Source organism: Microtus pennsylvanicus, chromosome 1, assembly GCF_037038515.1.
Source record: "Microtus pennsylvanicus isolate mMicPen1 chromosome 1, mMicPen1.hap1, whole genome shotgun sequence".
Taxonomy (NCBI): domain Eukaryota; kingdom Metazoa; phylum Chordata; class Mammalia; order Rodentia; family Cricetidae; genus Microtus; species Microtus pennsylvanicus.
In genome coordinates, this window is record NC_134579.1 from 183,162,038 (window position 1) to 183,186,184 (window position 24,147).

At 38.1% G+C, this 24,147-nt stretch overlaps 1 protein-coding gene across 2 annotated transcripts in view; it reads left to right on the forward strand.

Annotated features, from left to right (window-relative positions):
* Trmt11 (tRNA methyltransferase 11) overlaps positions 1 to 24,147 on the forward strand; it is a 53,959-nt gene that overhangs the window by 2,450 nt on the left and 27,362 nt on the right. Inside the window, exons 2-9 of one of the 2 annotated variants that reach the window (XM_075946528.1) lie at positions 995 to 1,060; positions 2,569 to 2,642; positions 4,837 to 4,918; positions 5,007 to 5,099; positions 8,005 to 8,139; positions 8,906 to 9,062; positions 19,358 to 19,438; positions 22,342 to 22,506. In XM_075946528.1, coding sequence (XP_075802643.1) covers positions 995 to 1,060; positions 2,569 to 2,642; positions 4,837 to 4,918; positions 5,007 to 5,099; positions 8,005 to 8,139; positions 8,906 to 9,062; positions 19,358 to 19,438; positions 22,342 to 22,506 — 853 coding nt within the window. The remainder of the gene's footprint in view (positions 1 to 994; positions 1,061 to 2,568; positions 2,643 to 4,836; positions 4,919 to 5,006; positions 5,100 to 8,004; positions 8,140 to 8,905; positions 9,063 to 19,357; positions 19,439 to 22,341; positions 22,507 to 24,147) is intronic. The other variant, XM_075946533.1, reaches the window with a different exon arrangement.

Sequence of the window (24,147 nt, forward strand, 5' to 3'; positions counted from 1 at the left end):
CAAATTTTCAGTGTTAAGAGGCAAACTCTTTGTATAGTCATTCTGTATTTGTCAGTCCAACGCGATTCCTTCAAAGAATCTCTGTGTTATTTGATCAGATTTCCCCTTTGCATGTGTGTTACATTTAAAATCTCTACTGTGGGCAGGTGTGGTGGCATACCCCTGCAATCCTAGCATTTGGGAAATGGAGGCAGGAGAATCAGGAGGTCACAGCAGCCGTTGAGACTCTGTCTCAAAAAATAAGCACACAAAAATAAAAGACTCACTGTATTAGTCCTTTCTAGTTTTATTCCTATTGGGAAAGAAAGTTAACCATGTACTACTTATCCATACAGAATTCACAATTATGGTCCCTAGCTAATTATTTCTTTTCCAAACATCTTGAAATCATGTTTAATAATTGATTTGATTTTGCTTAGTTGTTTGTCTTATTTACTAACCTATAGCATCTGTAAATGTTTTCTCCCTTTCCAAACCATGACGGGACAGTTTCTTTTTGCAGCTCATATATAAAAATCTCTCAGAAATTGCTTAATCATTGTTAGGACCATACAAATCTCCTCAGAGCTACACATTACAGTTGCCTGATGTTGAAACTTCAATGCCTCAAGTAGAGATCAGTCTACTCTTTTATTTCTATTATTAGACCTGTTTTTCTTAGCAGGCTGAGTTTAAAGTCGCTCTTCTTGGTGGTGTGATGAAGTAGCTGCCGGAAGTAACCACATGGAAGAGCTTTGTTTTGACTCCTGACTTGAGAGAGTATAGTTGAGGCATGGTGGAGTGGCTTAGTATGTGGCAGGATCGTGGGGAAGTAGCCTGCTCACTTGACAGACCGGAGCAAGTGAGCAGGTTGGAATTATCCTCAAATCCTGCCCCTTAGTGATGGACTCAGTCATCCCTGGCTCCACAAGCCAAGGGCTGAGATTTAAAACATTGGGGGACATTTCTTAAATACACAATAACAATATGTATTTTCTCTGTATTTTCGATACAGGAAATAAAGTCTTTACTATCACTTTTTGGAGGCCAGTTCATTAACAGTCAGGAAACTTATGGAAAGGTAAGATAAATTTTTTTTTTCTTTCAAAGGGAATAGGTATTTATTTTGGAGCCTATTTAAGTGACCATTGTCTGGGAACACAGATTCAGGCTACCCCAAGTTTCATGTTCCAGTATGGGAGCTTCATAGTTTCAGAGAACAAAGGAAGCCCGAAATCAGTCCTTAAATCGAAGTCTTCTGTGATGGCAATTCAGAGTGACTCCTTCCCTATGCGAAGAAGGATGGAGGGGAGAGTGTGGATACGATGTGTGAGAGAGCAGCGCTGTGCTTGGCCAGGTTCTGACAAGGGGCTGTAAGGGTGGAGCTTACCGGTTCGTTTTTGGGGACAGAGGACTAAGAAACCACTGCTGATACATCTGAAGCTTTCCCCCTTAAATAAAATAATTAAAATTAGTAGCAATGTATAGACACCATGACTTTATGTCACTGTTAATTCACAGGATGCCTCAGACCACAGCTATCCAGAAAATGGGTGACCAGGGTGAGCATGGTGGCGTACCCCTTAATTCTGTCGCCTCGGAAGTTAAGACAGGAAAGTGACAAGTTTGATCCTAGCGTGGGCGACTTAGTGGGACTTTGTCTTTGAGAGGGGGTTGACATAGTTTGGTTTCTGTTGTGGTGATAAACCCTAGGACCAAAATCAAGTCGTGGAGGAAAAGATTCATTTGGCTTTACAGCCTGATTCTAGTCCATCGTGGAGGGATAAAAGGGCAGGGACCTGGAGACAGGAACTGGAGCAGAGACCATGGAGGAATGCTGCCTACTGACTTGCTCAGCTTGCTTTCTTAAACACTTCAGGACCACTTGCCGGGATGGCACAGCTCCCAGTGGGGTGGACCCTTCCATATTCATCATTTCTCAAGAAAATGTCCCTGAGATTTAACCCCCTGCCAGTCTGATGGAGGCAGCTAGGTGTGTCAGGTAACAAAAAGCAAACCATATAGAGAGCAAGGAAAGGGGGAAGGGAGGTGAGATTTAGTAATTAGGGAATAAATCAAGGCAATATATTTAGAAGTTAAAATAATGATATTATAAGGAGTGATTAGTAATAACAAAACTTCCAGTAATATATGCCATATATGCATTAGTTTTCTAGTCAAACTTCATAAAGGCAAATGAAAAGTCATCTTAATCCAGATGTTGCACGCAGGCTTATAATTTCATGACTTTGAGGTGGAGGCAGGAGGCTCTTGACACACTGAATATGAGGCCCGTCTGGAATACATAAATACATAGGAAATAGGTTTTTATCTTTAAAAGTAAATTTAAAGTGTACTGACATTTTCATTTATACAGTCATTTTATAAGAGTTTTCTTACAATGTAATTTATTAACAGGTTATCTACAAGTAACTTATCATTTTCTTATCCGAATGATTCTTATTTTGGTCAGAGTCAGATCAGGCATTTTTACGTGACACGTAGGAATTTCTCCCATTGTCTTTCTGAATCAAAGTGTATTAGACCTTGGAGCCTTTTAATAATTTGCATGCTTTTTTTTTCTTTCAGTCTCCATTTTGGATTCTTAACATTCCCTCTGAAGATATTGCCAGAAACTTAATGAAGCGGACAGTGTGTGCCAAGTAAGAGAAACCCCTCGTGTTGTGCTGCACGCCACACACGGGCTCACAACCACTCTCTGTTCTGTGCTGGGGAAGGAGGTAGAGGCTGGGAGGGTGGTCGTGGAGGGGGGATCATCTTAGCCTGAGTTACATAGATTTACAGAGTCCCCTTCTGGAGCTGAGGTGACGGACGCTTGCATGTGCAGTGGGAGGGCCCTGGAATGACATACCCTTATGTAAAATGAATATGGATATGAAGGAAGGCTGCACTTAGTGTCACCAAGTCTTACAAAATATAAAACTGCTTTTCTCATTTTCCATTTTCAGTTGATCAGATTAGTAAATTTAAATTTTTAAAATGTGGGAACTGTCATGAAGTATATTTGTTAAAGAAATGAGTTCTTTTTTTTTTTCCCTTGGTTTTTGAGATGAGGTTCTTTGTGTAGCTCTGGTTGTCCTGGAACTCACTTTGTAGACCAGGCTGTTCTCAAACTCACAGAGACCCACTTGCCCATGCATGAGTGCTGGGATTAAAGGTGTGTACCACCACTGCCCAGTTGAGAAATGAATTCTAACAAGCATATTTTTTAATAAATTGTTCATTGCTCATTCTTTTTTCTAGATTTTTATCTTATCCTCCCTTATTTCTCTTTTCTTTAAATTCTTTTGATTGGCACTTAGTTGCATTTTTCCCTGAATATAATGAAAGATTATTGAAATATTTTTTCTTAGATTTTGTTTTTAATAATGGAATGAAAAGAATATAGCAATGATTTGTAATGTTATAGTATGACGGTCACCTCCATATTTATCTAACTTTTTCCTGTTGAGAAGGATGCATAATTCTAAATCTGATTTCTTAAATTTCAGCTTGTTAAAGATCTTATTATTAAATATAAATGACTAGAAAATGGAAACAACAACAACAAAAATAAAAACTACTATTTGTATGCCACTTTATTTTATGGTTGTTTGAAGTTTTTGAATTCCAGAAGTAAGGGATATTACATTTAAAATAGCTACTTGAGTACTCAAAACAAATATGTTGAAAGCTCATTTCTTTTGATGCATATCTTTGATAAGTAGTAAAATGAATAATTGTATAATACTGTAAAATATATAACATTTTCCTTTTAGTTGTTCTTTATTTCTGTGGTTGAGCTACTCCTAAAGAAACTGCTAAGTAAGAGTAGCATTACTTGCTTGCTCTAAATTCAACAGAAGAGGAATTCACTTTCAAAGACTGTATATGCAACCTACAGATAAACTAGACATACAAGGTCATATTAAAAACATTAAAAACAAAAATTTCTGAGGTTGAGTTAGGCTTAAAATTAGATTAAAATTGTTTTAGTAAGGATTTTTAGAAGATTTATTTATGTATTTTTATTTTATATACATATCTCTTTGCCTGAATGTATACATGTGTGCAGATGCCCTCAGAGGCCAGAAGATAGACTTGGATCCCTGGAACTATAGTTACTGGTGGTTGTAAGCTGCTTGATGTGGGTGCTGGGAACCAAATTGGGTTTCCTGCAAGAGCAGCAAGCTCTCTTAGTTACTGAGCAATCTCTCCAGCCCCTTTCAAATGGAATATTTTGTATATTCCACAAAATGAAACATATAGCAAACCCTAGGTACTCACTTTATTAGAGCTCAACGTTTTGAGTTGTGTAGTAAATTTTAACAAATGATAACTAAATAGTAATGATGTGTTTTTCTTTTTGCTTACCATTCCCCTTTTTAATGGGGAAAGTGTTTAGAAAATTTTGATTTTCTGCAGCTTTTCTTACAGTGCCATGAGATTTTGTTGCAATGTTTATATTATCCAGTATAGTATATAATAAAAAAGGCATAGGGTATAGTTCAGTGGTTGGCAGCATGCTTAACACACATAAGACCCTGTGCTCAGTCCCTGGCCCCCCTCAAATATATGCATATATATTTATGTATTTGGATAAATGATGAAAAATTGGAAAACCCCCTAACTTAATGTTGGATTTCCCATCTTTCATGTCAGGTTCGGCTTCTTTGTATGGTTTGGGGTTATATTGTTGTTTGTTTCCAGCATACGCATTTCTCATGAATAGATGAGAAAGCATGGCCAATGATGGTTTTATTGTAGCAAGCATAAAGAACTAGCAAAATAACTATTATGTATTGCTGTGTGAACTAAGTTCTTTACTGAGGTTAGTACCAACCATTTATTTCCTAGGTCTATATTTGAACTATGGGGTCATGGAAAATCTCCTGAGGAGCTGTATACTTCTCTTAAAAATTACCCTGTGGAGAAGATGGTGCGTAGTGAAATGTGATTTTACGTAGGCATGTGTGCCTGTTCTGTAGAATGCATATGCTTACAAAATTTATCTGCTTCTATTTTAGGTTCCATTTCTACATTCAGAGTCTACATATAAAATAAAGATTCATACATTTAATAAAACATTGACTCAAGAAGAAAAAGTCAAACGAATAGATGTAAGTGAAATTAGCTGAACCGAAGCCTGTGGACTAAATATACTCTAGCTGTTTATATATGTGAATATGTAATGTCTGTTTAGGCTTTCTATGTTGTGTATGTGTATCTTGTGTAGTTGTGACATCAGACCCACACAGCATGTATTACTAGATAAGCACTGTTTTCTATGATTCTTTTTATAAATTCCTGTAGTACATTAGAATTTGTAGGCAGAGGCTGCTTGTTCATTTCCGACTGTCCAAACCTGGAATAATCACACAGAAAATATATTAATTGCAATACTGTTTGGCCAGTAGCTTAAGCATATTTCTAGCTAGCCCTTACATCTTAAATTAACCCATTTGTATTTTTTTTTTTATTTTACCATGAAGCTTGTGGTTTACTGGCAGGTGAGAGGGTTGTCTTTCTCCTCCAGAGGCTGCATGGTGTTTCCCTGACTCTGCCTACTCTCTGTCTGTCTGTCTCTCTCTGTTTGCATTTCCCATCTGACTTTACTCTGTTAAGCCATTGACTGAAAACAGCTTTTTTCTTAACCAATGACAATAAAACATATTCACAGTATACAGAAGGGAATCCTGCATCACCTCCCCTTTTCTGTCTGATAAAGGAGGAAGGTTTTAACTTTAGCATGGCAAAATTACATACAACAAAATAGTTATCAACCAAAAATTACAGTTACAGTACTTATATCTACTTTATCTTTTATCATAACTAAGGAAAACTATAACTATCTAATTTTCAACTCCATCAAAGGCCCCAGAAGGATATGATATTACCGGAGTTAACAGGAAGTACATTATAAGCAACTTCCAAAACTCTAGAATTGACAGAGACATCTCGCTGCCTGGACAGTCACCCAAAATTCTTCTGTACCATTGGGGCATCCATTTTCAGCCTACAGGCCCATAGTATCCAGCACACTTTTCCATGAAGCAGGAAATTTCAGAGAGAGTTCCACCTATATTGGCATTTTGTCAGTTGCTTTCTTCTGTGTCCTGCAGAATATCTGGCAGACTCTTTGATGAAGCAGGAACCCCAAAGAACCATCTCACCTTTAGTTTAGGCAAGTTTAGCAGTCATTTTTCTGTGGGTCCTGTATGTCCAGGTCATACAGCATAACATCAAAGCACTCCAGGTAAAAGCAGTTTCTTGCCCAAATGGCTAACCAACTTCATAAGGAGCCTCTTTGATGCCCATCTTCCTCTTGAAGTAAATGGTGCTGCCAGGAGCAGATGTGTCTCGTCATGAAAAGTCCTAAGTTTTTAAAACATTTAAATGCCATATTCTGTAAGTCTTTGAAAGATTTGAAGAATAGCTACCCTGAAATATATCTCTGTATATCTAGAAAACCTAACTAACATGATTACAAGCTTAATTTTATAGATGACTGTCTATTAACTTATATTTCTTAATTATGCATTGCATTTTAAATGAGCTGCACAAATACAATATTTTAAGAGCATATATATATATATATAAACATATATATATATATATATATATATATATATATATATATATATATATATAAAACAAAATTGATCTTAAGTTTGTATCAATTAGACCAAGATACAGATCAGTGCAAAATATTCATTTCTATAACATATCCCTCTTTAAATGTAAGCAAACATTTATAAACAATATTTGGGAATTTGGGTATAGTTCTTTCCTAACTGCTTCCTGCTTTTTGTTGGGAAAGAATTTTTGGTGGTTCAGATACCTTTCAGGGCTTCTTGTTCCATCAAATCACATTAGTCTGGAAGGAATCCACAGGTTCCTCATCTTTTGTGGAAACAAAAGCAGAACCTCTTTTCCAAAGCAACATATCCTTAGACCCAAATTTTGAAGTCTAGATACCTTTAAAATATATATATTGGTTTAGCTTAGCAGCCCCCAGAATCAAATGTCTCTCTGTACTTAGCTTACTCACAGTCAAAAAATTCAAAGAAAACACAATATTATACATAATCTCTGTGTATATTGCATCTTTACATGGCTTATTTTTTTTACTCCATTACTTTTTCTGCAAGTTTAATGGTTATTATCTTTACTCCTTTAGTCTATGACTGTACCCTTTTATATTATAACTGTCTATACTCTTTTTCCTCTTTTTCCTAAGCCTGTGTACATTTTTCCAACACTGTGACCCATTTAGAGGTCTTTTTTATTTTAATTTGTCTTAATTGCGTGCGTATCTGTAATTAATTTTTTTGACCAGGAGCGCTTTTTTAAATGTTAAGTGTCATGGTTAGAACTAAGGCTGCTTTGCCTTTGGTTCTGCCTAGTCCAACATGACAGAGGTCCTTTCAGCTCCAGCTTTGCAAGCCATGCTCACAGCCCCATTTTAAGTCACACAGTGGGTCTATGCTGCCATTAAGCAATTTGTAGCACTCTGCTCACAAACTATTCAAATGCTTAGTCTCCTGAAAGAGTCAGAATCTGCCTTTTCTTATGCTGAGTTGGTAAGCCTTTTCTTTTTTCTTCCCATTTATTGAGCTATATATTTTTCTCTGCTGCCCTCCCTGCCTCTCCCCTCCCCTTCAACCCACTTCCATGGTCACCATGTTCCCAATTTACTCAGGAGATCATGTCTTTTTCTACTTTCCATGTAGATTAGGTCTATGTAAGTCTCTCTTAGTATCCTCATTGTTATGTAGGCTCTCTGGGATTGTAGACTATTTTATTTTGCTTTATGTATAAAAGCCACTTATGAGTCATGGTGCCTCTGCTTGCTGCCAGCAAATAGCCCATCTGAAAAAAGTTATACTTACCTCTGTTCTTTTGTGTCTAGAATTCCTTTCCAAGCTTTCTCAGGTTTTATATGGATGTAGTTGACAGCATTGGTGCCATTCTCTTTGGCCGTTCTCTTAAAAGGCTATTGACGAATTACTTTTCTTTTTTTAGGCTCTTGAATTTCTGCCATTTGAAGGAAAAGTGAACTTAAAGAAACCACAGCATGTATTCTCTGTTTTGGAGGACTATGGTTTGGACCCAAACCGCATCCCTGAGACTCCACATAATATTTATTTTGGTAGATGGGTAAGCAAGTTCCTTCCACCTATCTTACTTCTTTCTTTGAAAGCTAAATGCAGGGTGGGGATGGGGATCAGTGGTAGAGCTCTGGTCAAAACAGATACCATGCCTACCTTTGTATTTGATTTTTTTTATATGTAAAAATTGGAAGCAACTGGAATCAGAACTGCTTTATTTTTAAAATTGCTGAAAACCATGTGATTATAATTGGTATTTTTCAGAGATTTCTGTGAAACATAAGGAGCTTGTTAGAGACGACCTAGGAAATGGAGGTTACACCTGATGGTGGAAACAAGATTTCCCAGAATGTCAGGGGTACTGTTTTAGTGAGACAGAGAGAGGGCAGAGTGCTGGGCCGGTGCAGTGTCTCTCATGAAAACCTCCGTTCTGAGGGGAGATGGAGTTATAGAAGTGTCTGCTTACTGTCCTGAGGCTGGATAGGTGGATGGCAGCTGAGAGCCATGTTATGGATGCTTGTCATTTCAGAGAAAGAGAAAAGAGAGATGAGAAAACTCAAGACCACGCCCTAGAATAATTATATTTAAATTTGATTCCTACTTGGTTTGAAAGCACAAAGTAGGTGGAAAGGCATTAGAGAAGTAAAAAGATTGACTGTAACGGTCTCAGTCCTGTGATTTTTGAAGGATTAAGTTTAGAACAGTAATAAGTGGGAAAAAGTTCTCATTAGCAAGATGCTATCTTTTTTATTGTGAATAATTATCTTGAGTCTGTTCTGTATAGCTAGACTAACTTTTAAAAATCTCTGATCTAGATTGCAGATGGGCAAAGAGAGCTAATTGAGTCATATAGTGTCAAAAAGAGACATTTTATTGGAAATACAAGTATGGATGCTGGCTTATCGTTCATCATGGCCAACCATGCAAAAGTGAAAGAAAATGATGTTGTCTTTGATCCATTTGTTGGAACAGGTATATAAGTCTATTTGTTACACTAATGCATAGATTTTGCTTATTTATAGCAGTGAAGGTTATAGTATGCTTTGGATGAGAGATTGACTTGACAAACTTTTCTTGTATAATAGCTCATATTTAACACTTTGTCATTTGATGGATGTGACTAGAATATTGTGGGTTTTATTCCAAGTAAGCCACTGGGGGGAGCATCAGGCTTATTTTTTCACAGATGTCTCTCAGCATATCATATCTTGTAGAGATATATAGAATCATAGTATTTATTTAATTAGGAAAACGCTTACGGGAAGAATGAAAAAAACAAAGCAGAAAATACTCATGCTTTTAAATAAATAGCCATGTATTTGGATAGAGGAAAAACATAACTTTGATTCTGTTTGTGGGAGTTTTTGAGTAAGCGTGAAACTAAAGGTGACTAAGTCGCCATAGTCTTGAGTCTGCTTGCTGACACCATAGCCCACGTTCTTCTGAACTTCCCTGAGATGCTCTCCTTATTAAGTCTATGGAAAGCCTGAAATTCCAAGTGACTTCATCTGATTCTGACGTTTTCCTTTTCTCAGATTGCTTTCTTGTTTGATGTAGTCCTTAGGCAGGCAATACTCTTATTTAAATTTTATCTGACAAAACCCACTGTTGTTTAGTTAGTGTCACCACAGCTGTCTTGGGAGCAGTGGAGATGCAAGGTCAGTGCCTGTTGAATCTGTGGGTCAGTACTATATTGTTCTCTAATACTGATGACAGCCAGTATGAAGACACTTTGAAGTCTTCCTGAGGAAATTGCGATGCAAGGAGAGGCTATGTGACGTGGTCAGGGTTACCCAGTATATCGCTTTTGTGATCAGACTCCAGTAGTTCATGTAATTGTTGCTTCTGCAGAACTGTCTCTCTCTGTATAAAGTTTACTGGCCACTACTTGCACCTAAATTAACTTCAGGAGTGTGGCCAAATGTGATTAGGAAGAAGTGGCATCTGGTCTAGAGTTCCGAGGGGTGGAAGAAATTTGTGTAATTTGTTTTGAGCTAATTCACCAGTGCACTTTTTGGCATGTTTCTGTGGACCCCTCTCTCAGTATGCTAGTTTGTTCTTCTCTACCTTCATTTCCCTAAACACATTCTCACATTTTGAGCTTGCTATTGGAACCAATATCAAGTTTACTTACAAATTATAAGAACAAATAATATCCACATATCCAATCCCAGCTTAAGCTCTTGTTAATATTTGGCTTCTTTTACCTTATCATTTTATTTTATTTATATTTTTTCTTGAATCATTTGAAGGTTACATTTACTTTGTTTTTTAAAAAATTATTTATTCATTTATGTTTGGCCTTACATGTATGTCTGTTGATGGTGTTGGATCCACTTAGAACTGGAGTTACAGACAGTTGTGAGCCGTCATGTGTGTGCTGGGAACTGAATTGGGTCCTCTAGGAGGTCAGCCAGTGCTCTTAACCCCTGAGCCATCTCTTCAGTCCGTGAGCATTGCATGTTTTACCTTCCTCTCTCAAAGACATCAGTATACATTCTTAAGAATAAGAATTTTGTATATATTTGCATTTATCTATTTATATTCTGCAGTTGGGTGTTGTGTTTTACTGTTAAAGTCGTTTTTATTTGGAACATTATTAACACATTTAAGATTAAAATAGTTTTCATTTGAGTGGTTTTAATTTCCTTAGAATGGTTATTCATTCCCACTAGAGATGTTACGTCCTTAAGGCTTGCATACCCTGCTTCTCTGCCTCAGTATTAATACTAATTTTTTTCAGCATGGTACCAATTGAATTTGATTTTCCATATGTGATGGTTAGTTACTGTTATATTTTATATTCTTGCAGTTAATCTGAAGCATTTGTAGGAGATACATTAAGAGCTTGTAAATATACTGCTCCTTATCCAGGTGTCTCTTCATCTTGTCAAGTCAGATTTAGCATCCAGTGGCAAGATTCTTGTTTCAATCAGTCTTTTCCTTGATGATTTTTCTGCTTAAGGACTTCTTCTCTTTCTGTTGCTAATTTCACTTATTATCAACAGGAACTACTAAGTCTGTCCCTTTGTGTCAGGTGATGTAGAAGTCCTGATACCCTTCATTATTAGCTATTAGCCATTGGGCCAATTCGCTGTGAGCCTGGCTCTGCCTACTCCTTTCACACTGAGTCTGTCTTTGTGACCTGTCACTTTTTTCCCCCTTAGAGAACTTTTAAAATTTCTGGCTTACTTTTTTTTCATACCAAAGCCCTGGTATCAGTCATTTCTCCTTGTTTCTTTTAGTGGGGAGATGGTATCAAAAACCAAGTTTAGTCACAGTCCAGCTGGCCTTGGTGAGCTCCCAGTAGATCAGCTCCACTGTCTCAGTGGGTGGGTGCACCCCTCGTGGTCCCGACTTCTTTGCTCATGTTCTCCCTCCTTCTGCTCCTCATTGGGACCTTGGGAGCTCAGTCCAGTGCTCCAGTGTGGGTCTCTGTCTCTATCTCCATCCATCAATGAGGGCTGATGAGAAGCCAAGGACAATGGCACGGGGTTTTGATCCTACGCAATGGGCTGGCTTTGTGGGAGCCTAGCCAGTTTGGATGTTCACCTTCCTAGATATGGACGGGGGGGCGGACCTAGGACTTACCACAGGGCAGGGAACCCTGACTGCTCTTTGGACTGGAGAGGGAGGGGGAAAGGAGTGGGAGTAGGGGGAGAAGGGTGGGAGGAGGGGGAGAAGTGTGGGAGGAGGGGGAGGGAAATGGGAGGCTGGGAGGAGGTGGAAACTTGTTTTTTTTCTTCCTTTTCTCAATAAAAAAATAAATAAGAAAAAAAGATCTTGGACCCATAAAAAAAAAAAAAACAAAAAACAAGTTTAGGTTCTAAAACTTCTCCGAGGGTAAGCAAAGAATACACATGTGTATAAACGTACTATACATGCTAGTGCAAATGGAAATACACATGCATATACACACATGTAAGCCTACACATAGACTTATTAGAAATCATGGGTTTACACATGTAGCAGATATTTCTGCTGATGACCACAGATTCGTTTCCTCCCTGTTCCAGTCCTGTTGATGTTTACCTTTCTCTTCAGGGAGAATCCCAGTTCTTATGTTCAGCATGTTTGCTCTTTTGCTTTTTTCTGTAATTTTCTAAAATAGTCAGGATTCTTTGCCGATGCCACTGGGGGGAAAGAATCCTATTTGTTCGCTGTTGCTCTGATAAAACGCCACAGCCAAGGCAAGTCATGGTGGAAGAGTTTGTTTGGACTCAGTGGTTGTATAGGAATCCATCCTGATGGGAAAGTGTGGCAGCAGGTGGCAGGAACAAGGATGCTGAGAGTTCACATCTTTTACCATAAGTACCAAGCAGAAAGAACAAATTGGAAATAGACAAAACTTTCTACTCCCAAAGCCCGTGCCCAGTGACATCTTCCTCAAGCAAACTGAACCTCCTAAACATCTCCAAACAGCATCACCAAGTAGGACCAAGTATTCAAATAATCTGAGTTTGTAGGGGATTTCTCATCCAAACTACCACACCTACCATAAACAACTTAAGATATATTTTCACTTCTGTCCATGCTTAAGGAGCTCTAAAGTCAAATTCTGTGCTTGCTTTTTTCTCCTTTTGAAAGTCACTTGGCTCCATAGATCTCTGCCTTCTGCTCCTGCATTACTTCTTTTTATTGTGTTGACATTTACACAAGCAGAATTCACTCTCATCTATACAATAATGTGCTCTCCTTTTTGTTTCTGGTTTTGGTGAACAACCTTGTTTGCTAATTGATTCTATTTTCTTTTCCTAGTGATATGCTTATGTAGGTACAATTTCTTATTCGTACTTTTTTTATATAAAGTGTTTGATACTCCACGTGTTGTCTCTTTGTTTTTTTGTTTGTTGATGTTGTTTTCCATTTAACAGTATTTCTTAGAAATCTTTTTCTGTTCAGATATTGTCCCCATTCTTTTGTTGTATGTGGTACTAGAGAAAATACAAGCACTCTGTCACTGAGCTACATTCCAGCCGTTTTCATTCTCTTCTGTAGTATTAATCCATACGTGTATTCTATAGTTTGTTCAAATGATCTCCTATACATTCCTGGGTACTGGTAGTTTCCAATATTTTATACTTGAAAATAATGCTTACAATGAGCAATCATATGAATATATTATACACACACATACACACCTACCTTTGTAATTTTGAGGCTAGAGCTCTGGTGTAAATTTCGAGAAATAGGAGTGCTAATTAAATGGAATATGTAATTTTGCTAGATGCTACTAAATAAATTCTCTACTATTCAGCTTTGGATTTCTGCAGCCATGTAAGAGAGTTCTTGTTCTGCAAGTTTACTACTAAAAAATATATTCTTAAGCTTTTGTAATTTTCCTGATTTGTTAGGTGGAAATGTATAAAAAATAAATTGTCTTGCCATTTTTTTAAGGGCCATTATACAGGTATTTTGGATTAGAGTTTTATGTCTTTTTCCTCCTGCCTTATGTAAAGATACTTTATAGAGATATTAGCCTTTCTCTTCCAGTATTTCTGTAATAAATCACAATACTTCCTTCTATATTGTTGTCGTTTACTTTGACAGCATTTGCTTTCTTGCATTGTAAGTTTTCCCTCTTCTCAAGCTATAAAGGCTTCAACTATACTTTTTTCTAGTCCCTTTGAAGCTGTTTATATTTTTGTTTGTTTGTTTTAGAACTCTGATCCATTTGGGGTTTATTCTTTTGGATGTGATGAATGGTATGATTTGTCTTTCTCTAGAAGCTTAGCTCTTAACTTTTTTTTTTCGGATAATTATTCTTTTTTTTTTTTGAGAAAAAAAATTCTGCCTCCTCTCAGCCTCCTACTCCCCCCCCCCACTCCTCTCCCTGTCCCCCCACTCTTCTTCCTCTCCCCCCACTCCTCTCCCCCTCCCTCTCAAGTCTGAAGAGCAGTCAGAGTTCCCTGCCCTGTGGAAAGTCCAAAGTCCTCCCCCCTTCATCCTGGTCTAGGAGAGTGAACATCCAAACTGGCTAGGCTCCCACAAAGCCAGAACATGAAGTAGGATCAAAACCCCGTGCCATTGTCCTTGGCTTCTCAGCAGCCCTCATTGTCCGCCATATTCAGAGAGTCCGGTTTTATCCCCTGCTTTTTCAGTCACAGTCCAGCTGGCCTTGGTGAGCTCCCAATAGATCAGCCCCACTGTCTCCGTGGGTGAGTGCACCCCTCTTGGTCCTGACTTCCATGCTCATCTACTCCCTCCTTCTGTTCCTCATTGGGACTTTGGGAGCTCAGTCCAGTGCTCCAGTGTGGGTCTCTGTCTCTATCTCCTACTGAAACTGAGAAGCTTCTGTAAAGCAAAGGACACTGTCACTAAGACAAAAAGGCAACCCACTGACTGGAAGAAGATCTTCACCAAACCCGCAACAGACAAAGGTCTGATCTCCAAAATATATAAAGAACTCAAGAAACTAGACTTTAAAATGCTAATTAACCCAATTAAAAAATGGGGCACTGATCTGAATAGAGAATTCTCAACAGAAGTTCAAATGGCCAAAAGACACTTAAGGTCATGCTCAACCTCCTTAGCGATCAGGGAAATGCAAATCAAAACAACTTTGAGATATCATCTTACATCTGTCAGATTGGCTAAAATCAAAAACACCAATGATAGCCTCTGCTGGAGAGGTTGTGGAGGAAGGGGTTCCCTCATCCATTGCTGGTGGGAATGCAAACTTGTGCAACCACTTTGGAAAGCAGTGTTTCGGTTTCTCAGGAAATTCGGGATCAACCTACCCTTAGCTCTTAACTTTTATTTTGTTTTTAAGGTTTAAAAATTTTATTTCTTATTGTGGTTTCTCTTTCTCCTTTTAACATAGTCCCTTCTACCTAGCAATCCTACTTCCCGAAATTTACACGAGTGCTCTAGCCTGTAAATTACAAGCATACATGCACACACATATATATGTGATTGCTCATTGTAAGCATTATTTTCAAGTATAAAATATTGGAAACTACCAGTACCCAGCTATGTATAGGAGATCATTTGAACAAAGTATAGAATACATATATGGATTAAAAGTACAGAAGAGAATACAAATGGCTCTGTGTGTGTGTGTGTGTGTGTAAACATAAGTGTGCATGCATGTGCATGTGATATATGTTTCTGGGTGCAGTCATGGCACTGTAGGTATGTGAAAGTCAGTTGGTTCTCCTTCCACCTTTATGTGGGTTTCAGGGATTCAGTTCAGGTAATCAAGCTTCTGCCACCATCAGTTTACCCACTAAGCCATCTTCTTGGTTCACTCTTAAACCTTAAAACAAACAAACAAACCAGCCCTTTTTATGAAGTGAAAACAGGTCTTTGGAATTATGTAATATTTGTGCACACTTAGGTTCAACCAGAGTTTAAAAAGAACATTGTCATAGTAGGGGAGGAAAGGGATTGTGCTCTTGATGCAGTTGAGCCTAGGAGTATTGTGAAATTCCACTTCACAGCAGTCAAGGGGCTGGCTACCTTGTGCATGGTGAGGGGTAAGGATACCTGGCTCCCTGCTGTGCACGGTTCCCTGCTGTGCATGGCTTCCTGCTGTGCACGGTTCCCTGCTGTGCATGGCTCCCTGCTGTGCACGGTTCCCTGCTATGCATGGCTTCCTGCTGTGCATGGCTTCCTGCTGTGGACGTGCCATCTCACTGCTCACATAGAAGAGGAAGGTCAGGTGATAGGTGAATCTTTAGAAGATATACCACTAAAATATATTCTCACAATCCGTGTTTATGGTTTAAATTTGGCTTTAGGATATAAGTCAGTTTTTGACACTTCTAACTTTAAACTGGTTATAACCCCTAATTTTGAACAGAAACCTTCAAGGGTCATTGGTTTCCTCATGGAACTGATTCACAGACAGCTTGTGTCTTGGAAAGGACTAGACTAGTAGCCCTGTGCCTTCTCCTAGCCCATAGGTTTTCCATCCTCTTTGATGATGGTTTTACCTTTGACTTCCATATATTAGGGTCTCTTTTGTTGTTGTTGTTTTTAATTCAAGTGTGTCTCTTTTAATGGTCCAGACCGAAATGTGTGCAGTTTCCCAAATGAATTAATATTGAACTAGTCATGGCTGCGGTTGTTCTCAGGGCTGCAGAGCAGGTTGATATCTTTTCTTGCTGAAATATCTTTCCTTTTTCTTTTAGACAGTTTGCTGCTGCTTGGAGTTATATTCTGACCTGCAGAAGTGCACTTTCCTTTCTGTTTTGGCAAATATATTCTCATTTAAGTCACCTTTAAAATATTACATTTTTTCATTTTCTGAGTAGAAATTGGGTCCACTCTCGGTGGTCAAAAAGTACACTATTAAGGTTAGCATGAAAATACAACGCCTATGTTGGTGTGAACTATTAGGAACTGGATACATAGTTTTACCTAATTTGCTTAGTAAAACAATTTGCTTCTATTTTATCTAGCTGGTATGCTAATAAACTTTCTGTTACTATAATGAAATATATGATAGAATTTACAAAGAAAAGAGTTTATTTTTTGCATTTTACTTTTAGGTAGGCAGACCATTGCTTGTAGGCTCTTGTTTGATGTCAAGACAGTGTTAAGGGACACAGAGTAGAATTGGCTGCTAATCTCATAGCCAAGAAGCAAAAGGAAGGTCTGGGTTCTATAATCCTCTTCATTAGAGTAACCCTGTTGGCTAAAGGCCCTTCTTCTAAGCCAGACAGTTCTGATAGAACCACCATGAGAACCAACACTTAAGCATACTCATCTGTGAAGGGCATTTGACAGCTAAATCTAAACCAGTAATTTAGTGCAATATAAACTAATATATTTTTTTTAACTTCAATTGGTGCTGAGCTAGAGGAGATACTAGAGTATAAAGAAAAGCATATATAGTGTGAGTTTACTTTCCCAACAAGGTGACTTCGGACAAAATTCTTGTGTAGATTGCAGTTCTGTCATTGTAAATTGGCCATAGTAATATGTTATAAAGATTGAGGGAGGTAATATATACATATAATGTTAGAATGTTATTTGAAAACTTGTAGACCTTCAGTGGACTATGCTACTATCATTATTTAATTTTTACTTTTTTATGGACTTGGATACTTTTTGGTAAACATGTTAGATATAGCTAATACTAAATGATGATGAAGAGTTTGACTATGAACTCATTTTCTAGTCCCCTCTTGGGTTGATTTCCAAAATATTTGTGGATTGCAGCTTAAATTTGCAAATGTATAATTTTTTTATAATTAAAATGATTGAGATGAGTTGTGTTCACTATTTTATGTGGCCTAGAGCTCTGAAGCCATAGCTTTGACTCTTCTCAAGTACTAAGAATCCATCCGAGGGAGATCCTAGGTGCAAGGAAAATCCTACCACTCCTTTTGAATCTTGTCATTTCAAGAATGACAGACTGCGGTCAGGGTGAGGATGGTGACTTGGTCCTGAGAGGAAACTGTAGGATGGCAAAGAGGACTGGGAGGCAGTTCTCAGTAGATCATTACAGTGTTTTCTGCCTTACAGTAGTTCATAGTTCTTTGTCGTTTCTTTTCCTAAACCCTGTTGTTGGTCTAGTTGTGTTCCTGCCTTTGGCAGTATTCTAGCGCTCGGACTGCTAGTTCATTTAGAGAATTTAGAGTCCTTTTTTTCAGAGGGATAAAACAGAGTGAAAAGTAATGGCAACAGAATTACCAACCTCTTTTTCTTTTTCCCACCCCTCTAGCAAAACCAAAGACTAGTTTCACATTTCCTCAGTTTCAGAGCTTTCCCCTTAGCCCTCCAGAGATGAAACTCCTAAATTAAGTTTTATAGTATGGAATAAATTCCACTCATTGTATTCTTTTTTTTTATATTACATTAACTTTAAAACAGTTACTGTGTAAGTAACAAGAAACTGAAACATTGAATGTTAGTCTGACTCCCGTTTGTGGTATTCATATTTTACTTTGGATAGCAAAAATGGGCGAGTCGTTTTCCTGCCTTCTCAACACAGCACCCTCTGTCTTTACTGCCCTATTTGCCCTAGAAAATTCCACAGAAGGTATAACAAAATACGAAAACTGCTGTAACTGAAAGAGCAATAGATGGCTGACAGTGATTACCCAGTCATCAATTCAGAGAAACCAATTGATTATGATTTTATTTTTAAAAAGTTAAAAGCTTAAAAAGCCACCAGGTAACAGGTGAGTCTAACAGCTTATTCGTCTCCTTTCAGCAGTGTACTGTAAATTGAGTCTTCTCAAAAATCCCTCTAAGCAATGGATAAGGTTCTGGTTAAGGAAGCACAGGGAAGCTTTTCTGTTCCCTTGACTACTAGTTCTTCTAGGTGAGTATCTGCCTTGATGGGCAGAATTGTAGCAATGCCTTGTGATTAGGGTGAAGTGACCTTGTGAGGCTCACACGCCATCACACAATACTTAGTACTTTTCTGACTACGGGACACCCCTTCTCTAGACCAAGAACTATGAGGTCTCTTTTGCACTGCATCTCACAAATGCTTCAGGGGTTAGCGTGAGAAGACCTAGGGTTTGCTTTCTGCTGCGCTTGAGGCTAGCATTCTTCAAGGGAAACAGTAGGAAACTAGTTAGTGTGTTTTCAGAATACTCTTCCCTGACTATTTTTAAATTGCTGTAGATATGCGATTTGTAAATCTTGACCCCATAAAGGCATTGAACATCTTATATTTTCGAGGTTACATTTTAAAAGGGCGGGAAGGAAAATCCTAGAGTTTGCCCTTTGTCCAAGGTTGTGCACACTTTATAGTCTAAAAGCAAATTTCTCATTTCATCTTTCTGTATTGTAATTGGGGACTGATCAAGCATGAAAAGCATTTTTAATTTGAATACATAAAAATGTGGAGTTTAATAAAAAATAATTACTATATTTTATTTAAGTATGAAATTTTCTTAAAATTTTAAAAATATTTCTTTTTATTTTAAGGCATTTCATTTTTAATTGTTAGAACTTTTCCTTCATATTTGAACTGGTCACATCTGTCCTATTCCTTAGTCTGGTCAGTTTATATTGGAACATTATTTTTACCTTAGCCATAGCACTGTTTAATGGAAAAATGATATTAGCTGGATAAGTTACTCAGAAATTCATATTTATAGTGTGTACTAAGAGATAATTACATGACAGGCCATGTTTTAGCTTCTAAAAGTTAGTATTGCATACATGAAATATGTTCACTTTAGTTTTCTGAAATTCAAAACCAGTTTTTAGTTTATTTTAAAATCTTTGTGTTTACAGACTTGCATGTTCACATTGAAAAGGGAGCAAAATGTTTTTTTAATAATCTAAGGTAATCTTTCCAGGTGGGCTCCTGATCGCGTCTGCTCACTTTGGCGCTTATGTGTGTGGGACGGACATCGACTACAACACGGTTCATGGCTTGGGTGAGTAGAACTTACGGTGTTGACGTCTTTGTTGTTAAGCCAAATGGTCCTTTAAAATAATAAAGTAGTTTTATGTGACATTTTAGTGTTTAAAGCACAACATTTTAGTGTAATTTTACCACAAAGCTTCCTTGAGTGTCTCCATTTTATGGCATTATTACTCAGGGTGTGCAAGATAAACTAGAAGATTATTAAGATGAATAGAAAAAAATCTCACCATTCCCAGTCAGGAACTTGTCATCCTAATAAGAGAAGTTTTGTTTTTTCTTTTTTGTTTTTTAAATGGCAAACTGAGTTGGGCCGGGGTGGCGCACGCCTTTAATCCCAGTACTCACGAGGTACATGCAGGCAGATTTCTGTGAGTCTGAGACCAGCCTGATCTACAGAGTGAGTTCCAGGACAGACTCCAGAACTACAGAAAAACCCTCTCTTAACCCAGGTTCAGTTCCCAGCATGCACATGGCAGCTCACACCTGTCTGTCACTCCAGTTCCAGGGCTTCTGACACCCTCACATACATGCACACAAAATGAATGTAAAAATAAATTTTAAAAAAGAAAGAAAACATAGGTAGTCTCTATTTAAGATTATCATCATTGATTTACTTGGCAATCATGCTGTGAGTATAGGTTGGATTAATATTTAGTTTTTGAATAACATTTAAAATTTAATTTTTTGTGATCAGGACATGCTTGAAACACTTGAGGTGTCTACAAATGTAAAGGTTCTGCCTTTAGATGAGGGTAACTTGAAACATGAGCCACTTTGATTTTGTGGCAGTTACAGAAAATACCTAAAAATTGGAAAGCTTCACTAATGGTCTGTGATTGGATGGCATTAAATCAGAGTGAAAAAAGTATATTTCTCATAATGGGGTAGTATTAAAATTACCAAATAAATTCATGCTTTTGAAATTGTTTGCCTCTATGCTAGTATTCCTCTATTGTATCTTGAATGAGTTCTTAAACAATTTCCTTCATTCAGTGTAGGTTAAAGGTGAGGTTTTATTATACTTTCTGTTGCTGAAGCTGTTGTGTGCAGAATTAATAGCTTGTTACACTATGTCTTGAGTCTTTTTTTTCTTTTTTTTTTTTTACTGACTGTCAGTAAAAAGTCTTGAGTCTTAAGGAGCTTATAGTTTTGAATATTTTTCATAAATGGGCGATTTAGAAAAAGATACTCTTTGTCTCATGTTAGACTAAGTAAAGTGCTGGGATTTGCTCTAGCTTATTGCGAGTAACAATACATTGCTTTAAGGAAATTATCCCACACAGATTTTAAGACTTTTTTTTATTAAAGTCTTGAAAAGTTATTTCATACCCTTAAGTCCACGGGGAGTAGATTTCTAGTTGAGGAGAGTTTCTTAGAGAGTATCCAGTTGCTAGGTATGTCCTTTGCTCCTGCTTTCTGATCTCTTAGGTTATACTGTATGGTCGTCTCATGATTTTTCCTTTTGGGCAGCTAGAAGCCTTTCCTGTCAGTCTTATAGGGTCCCTTTAGCTGTATTTTCCTTTTGCCCACATGCCTGGAAACCTGCTGTCTGCTTTCAGTCTCTCTTTCTCACCGTCTGTGACCTTGAGCACCTGTGCCCAGCATTTAGCCCAGAACACCCACGGTGGCTCTCTGTTGTGCAGTGTTGACTGTCATAAGCCTTCCTTCTTTCCGGGACAGTGTTCTCACTGGGTGCTGCTTTTACTCTTCTGACAGTTTTATTTCATTCTCTTTAAGACCCAGGGTTTTCTTTCATTTCTCTTCACATACTATTTTTTTTCTCTTGGCATCCATTTTTTGTTTGTTTGTTTGGCTGTCCAAAGGTTTTTATTTTTGGCTGTCCTAGAACTCTCTCTGTAGACTACACTGGCCTTGAATTCAGAGATCCACCTGCCTCTGGTTCTGGAATGCTGGGATTAAAGGTGTGTGTCACCACTACCTGGCCAGCATCCATTTTTTAATCCCTGTTTCTATCATATTGAATGTTGTTTGGAGTTTTTCATCTTCTTAATTTTCTTTTTAAGTTTTGTTTTACTGTAAAGTTGATCATAATACAAAAGTGTATAATTGCTGGGCATGGTGGTACATGGCTACAGGAGGCAGAGGCAGGAGGGTTTCTGTGAGTTCCTTCCCTGCCTCAAGAATCAGTAATACTAGAGCAAGCTCTTGGGTAGCTGACACCTAGGCTGAAATGTATTCATTCTCACCAGTTCCACTTGCTTAAATACTGATGGCTCCAAGTGTGTACTCCAGAGTTCAGCTACCTGGTGATTCTCTCTTTTAGCTAGTGCCATTTTCTGGTTGTGTGTGTGTGTTGTGTGTGTGTGTGATGGGTATGGTGTGGTATGTGTATGGGGGTGGTTATATATCTCAGATTTGACTATTAAGCTGTTTTTTTTTCTTTGGGTTTCTCTAATCTTATCACTGACATGATCATCATCTTCCCTTTAGGTCTCTTATGTGCTAAGCTTTTGAGTTTCTTCATTTTTTCTGTGTACACTGATTTTTCATGAGTAATTTTTTCATTTGTCTGCCTTCTTCATGGTCAGAGCTGCTGTGTTTCACAAGTTAGCATTCTTCATTTCTGTTTCATTTATCTGATCAAACATTTTCAGCATGAACTCTATTCTTCTAAGATAGGTTCATGTTCTACTCACTTATGTAGCTTACTGGTGAATACTTTATACTTGTAAAGTATTGGTCGTTTTAATAAGGTACATTTTACTGTTCAAAATAATAAGGTGAAATATTTGCTTAGTTGTGTGCATACAATTAAGATTACAAATGAACACACATTTTATGTGGGTAAATGTGGGTTTGCATGGGCATAAAAGTATTTTCGGCTAAACTAAAGAAAAGAATGATGCTTTGTTTGATGGAATAATTTTCTGTCTTCATTTTCTTTCTCTTTAGGAAAAGCTAGTAGAAAAAACCAGAAATGGCGAGGACCAGATGAAAACATCAGGGCAAATCTTCGTCAATATGGCTTAGAGAAGTTTTATCTTGATGTCTTGGTTTCAGATGCCTCTAAGCCTTCCTGGAGGAAGGGAACGTATTTTGATGCAATCATCACAGATCGTGAGTTTATTTTCTACAAAGTAGGAAGGGGGCTAGTTTTCTGAAATTGGTACATTTTAATTATAAATATATCAACACATGAGAAACGCCCACTTGTACTAGGGTTCTTCCCACTCTTCTTCAAAACCAATACAAAAATTATGATGAGAAAGCAGGTTGTTAATTTTAGTACTTAAGGGTTTGTGGTTTCATTTTAGCAAATACATTTATTTCCTGTCTGTACATAATTTGCCATCCATTTTCCCTCCCATTTATTGGCCATCAGTGTATCAACTAGAGCCAGTGTTGTTTGTGGTTTCTGTGTCAATCTCTGTGCTTTCAGCGATCTTCCATTTAGGTGAGCCTCCCTCTATAGCACCTATTTTCACCAGCATCTTCTTCTTCTTTTTTTTTTATAATTATATTTATGTACAGAAAACTCAGCAGTACATTTAACCCAGTTTAGTGGCGAGTTCTTTGGCCTTTGCCTTTTCCAGCTTGGCAATTCGAGCCACAGATTTAGGACCCAGGACGTTGCCTCCCCAGTGGCGGCGGATCTCATCATATCTGTCGTTGTAATTGGTCCTAATAGCTTCCACCAGCTTGGCCAGAGCACCCTTGTCTTTCGAGTTACCCTGTGTGAAGGCAACAGTGGTGCACGTCTTCCTATGGACCAGCCGCCCATCCTGGCCTTTCTCTTTATGATGCAGTAGGGGACCCCCATCTTGCGACACAGAGCAGGCAGGAAGACCACCAGCTCAATGGGGTCTACGTCGTGGGCAATCACCACCAGCTGAGCCTTCTTGTTCTCTACCAAAGTGGTGACTGTATTGACGCCTGCTCGAAGGACAGGTGGTCTCTTAGTCGGGACATCCCCTTTGCAGGCAGCTTTCTTCTCAGCACGGGCCAGCAGCCTCTGCTTCTTTTCCTGCTTGGTCTCTGGCCTGTACTTGTGGGCAAGTTTAAGCAACTGGGTAGCTGTTTGCCGGTCCAGGGCCTGGGTGAACTGGTTAATGGCTGGAGGAACGATGTCCTGCCCAATGCCGAAGTTCTTAGGCCTCTTCTCAAACAAAGGATTCACCACCTTCTTCGCCTCCTGCTTCTTCACGACGGTGGGGGCCAGGGCCACCTTCTTCCCCTTGGCCTTCTTTCCCTTGGGCATCTTGCCGGGCTGGAGGAGAGAGAAAAAAACTCGCCAGCATCTTCTTTCTGGACATAGAGAGTGGGGTTGTGCAAACTGCTGGGCTCCTGCACCAATTAGCTCTAAAACACTACATGAAAACTTAGGTTCTGTGCTCGTGAATCGTCTGCATTTGGGGCTTTTTGTCAAAACAGATGTGCCTTTTTCACAGGGTTGCTAATAATCTTTGTAAAAATTTTTGTAATTAAAATCTTGGTAGTAATTGGTAAATAATGCAAAGTTAAGACATTTTGTCTCAGCCATTTTTTTGTTCTTTGCCTTAGAGGATTTCAAATCTAACAAGAAATTTCTTTCAGCATTAAGATGCCATTGTGAATATACATTATGACAATTTGGAACCTTTTATTATTTACTGTTTTTTTCTCCCAGTATGGTATTTTTCTTCCTATACTTTATTGTCTATTTTCTGAGAAAAAAGATAATATCTTAGCCACAGTATATCTATCTATCTATTTATCTAT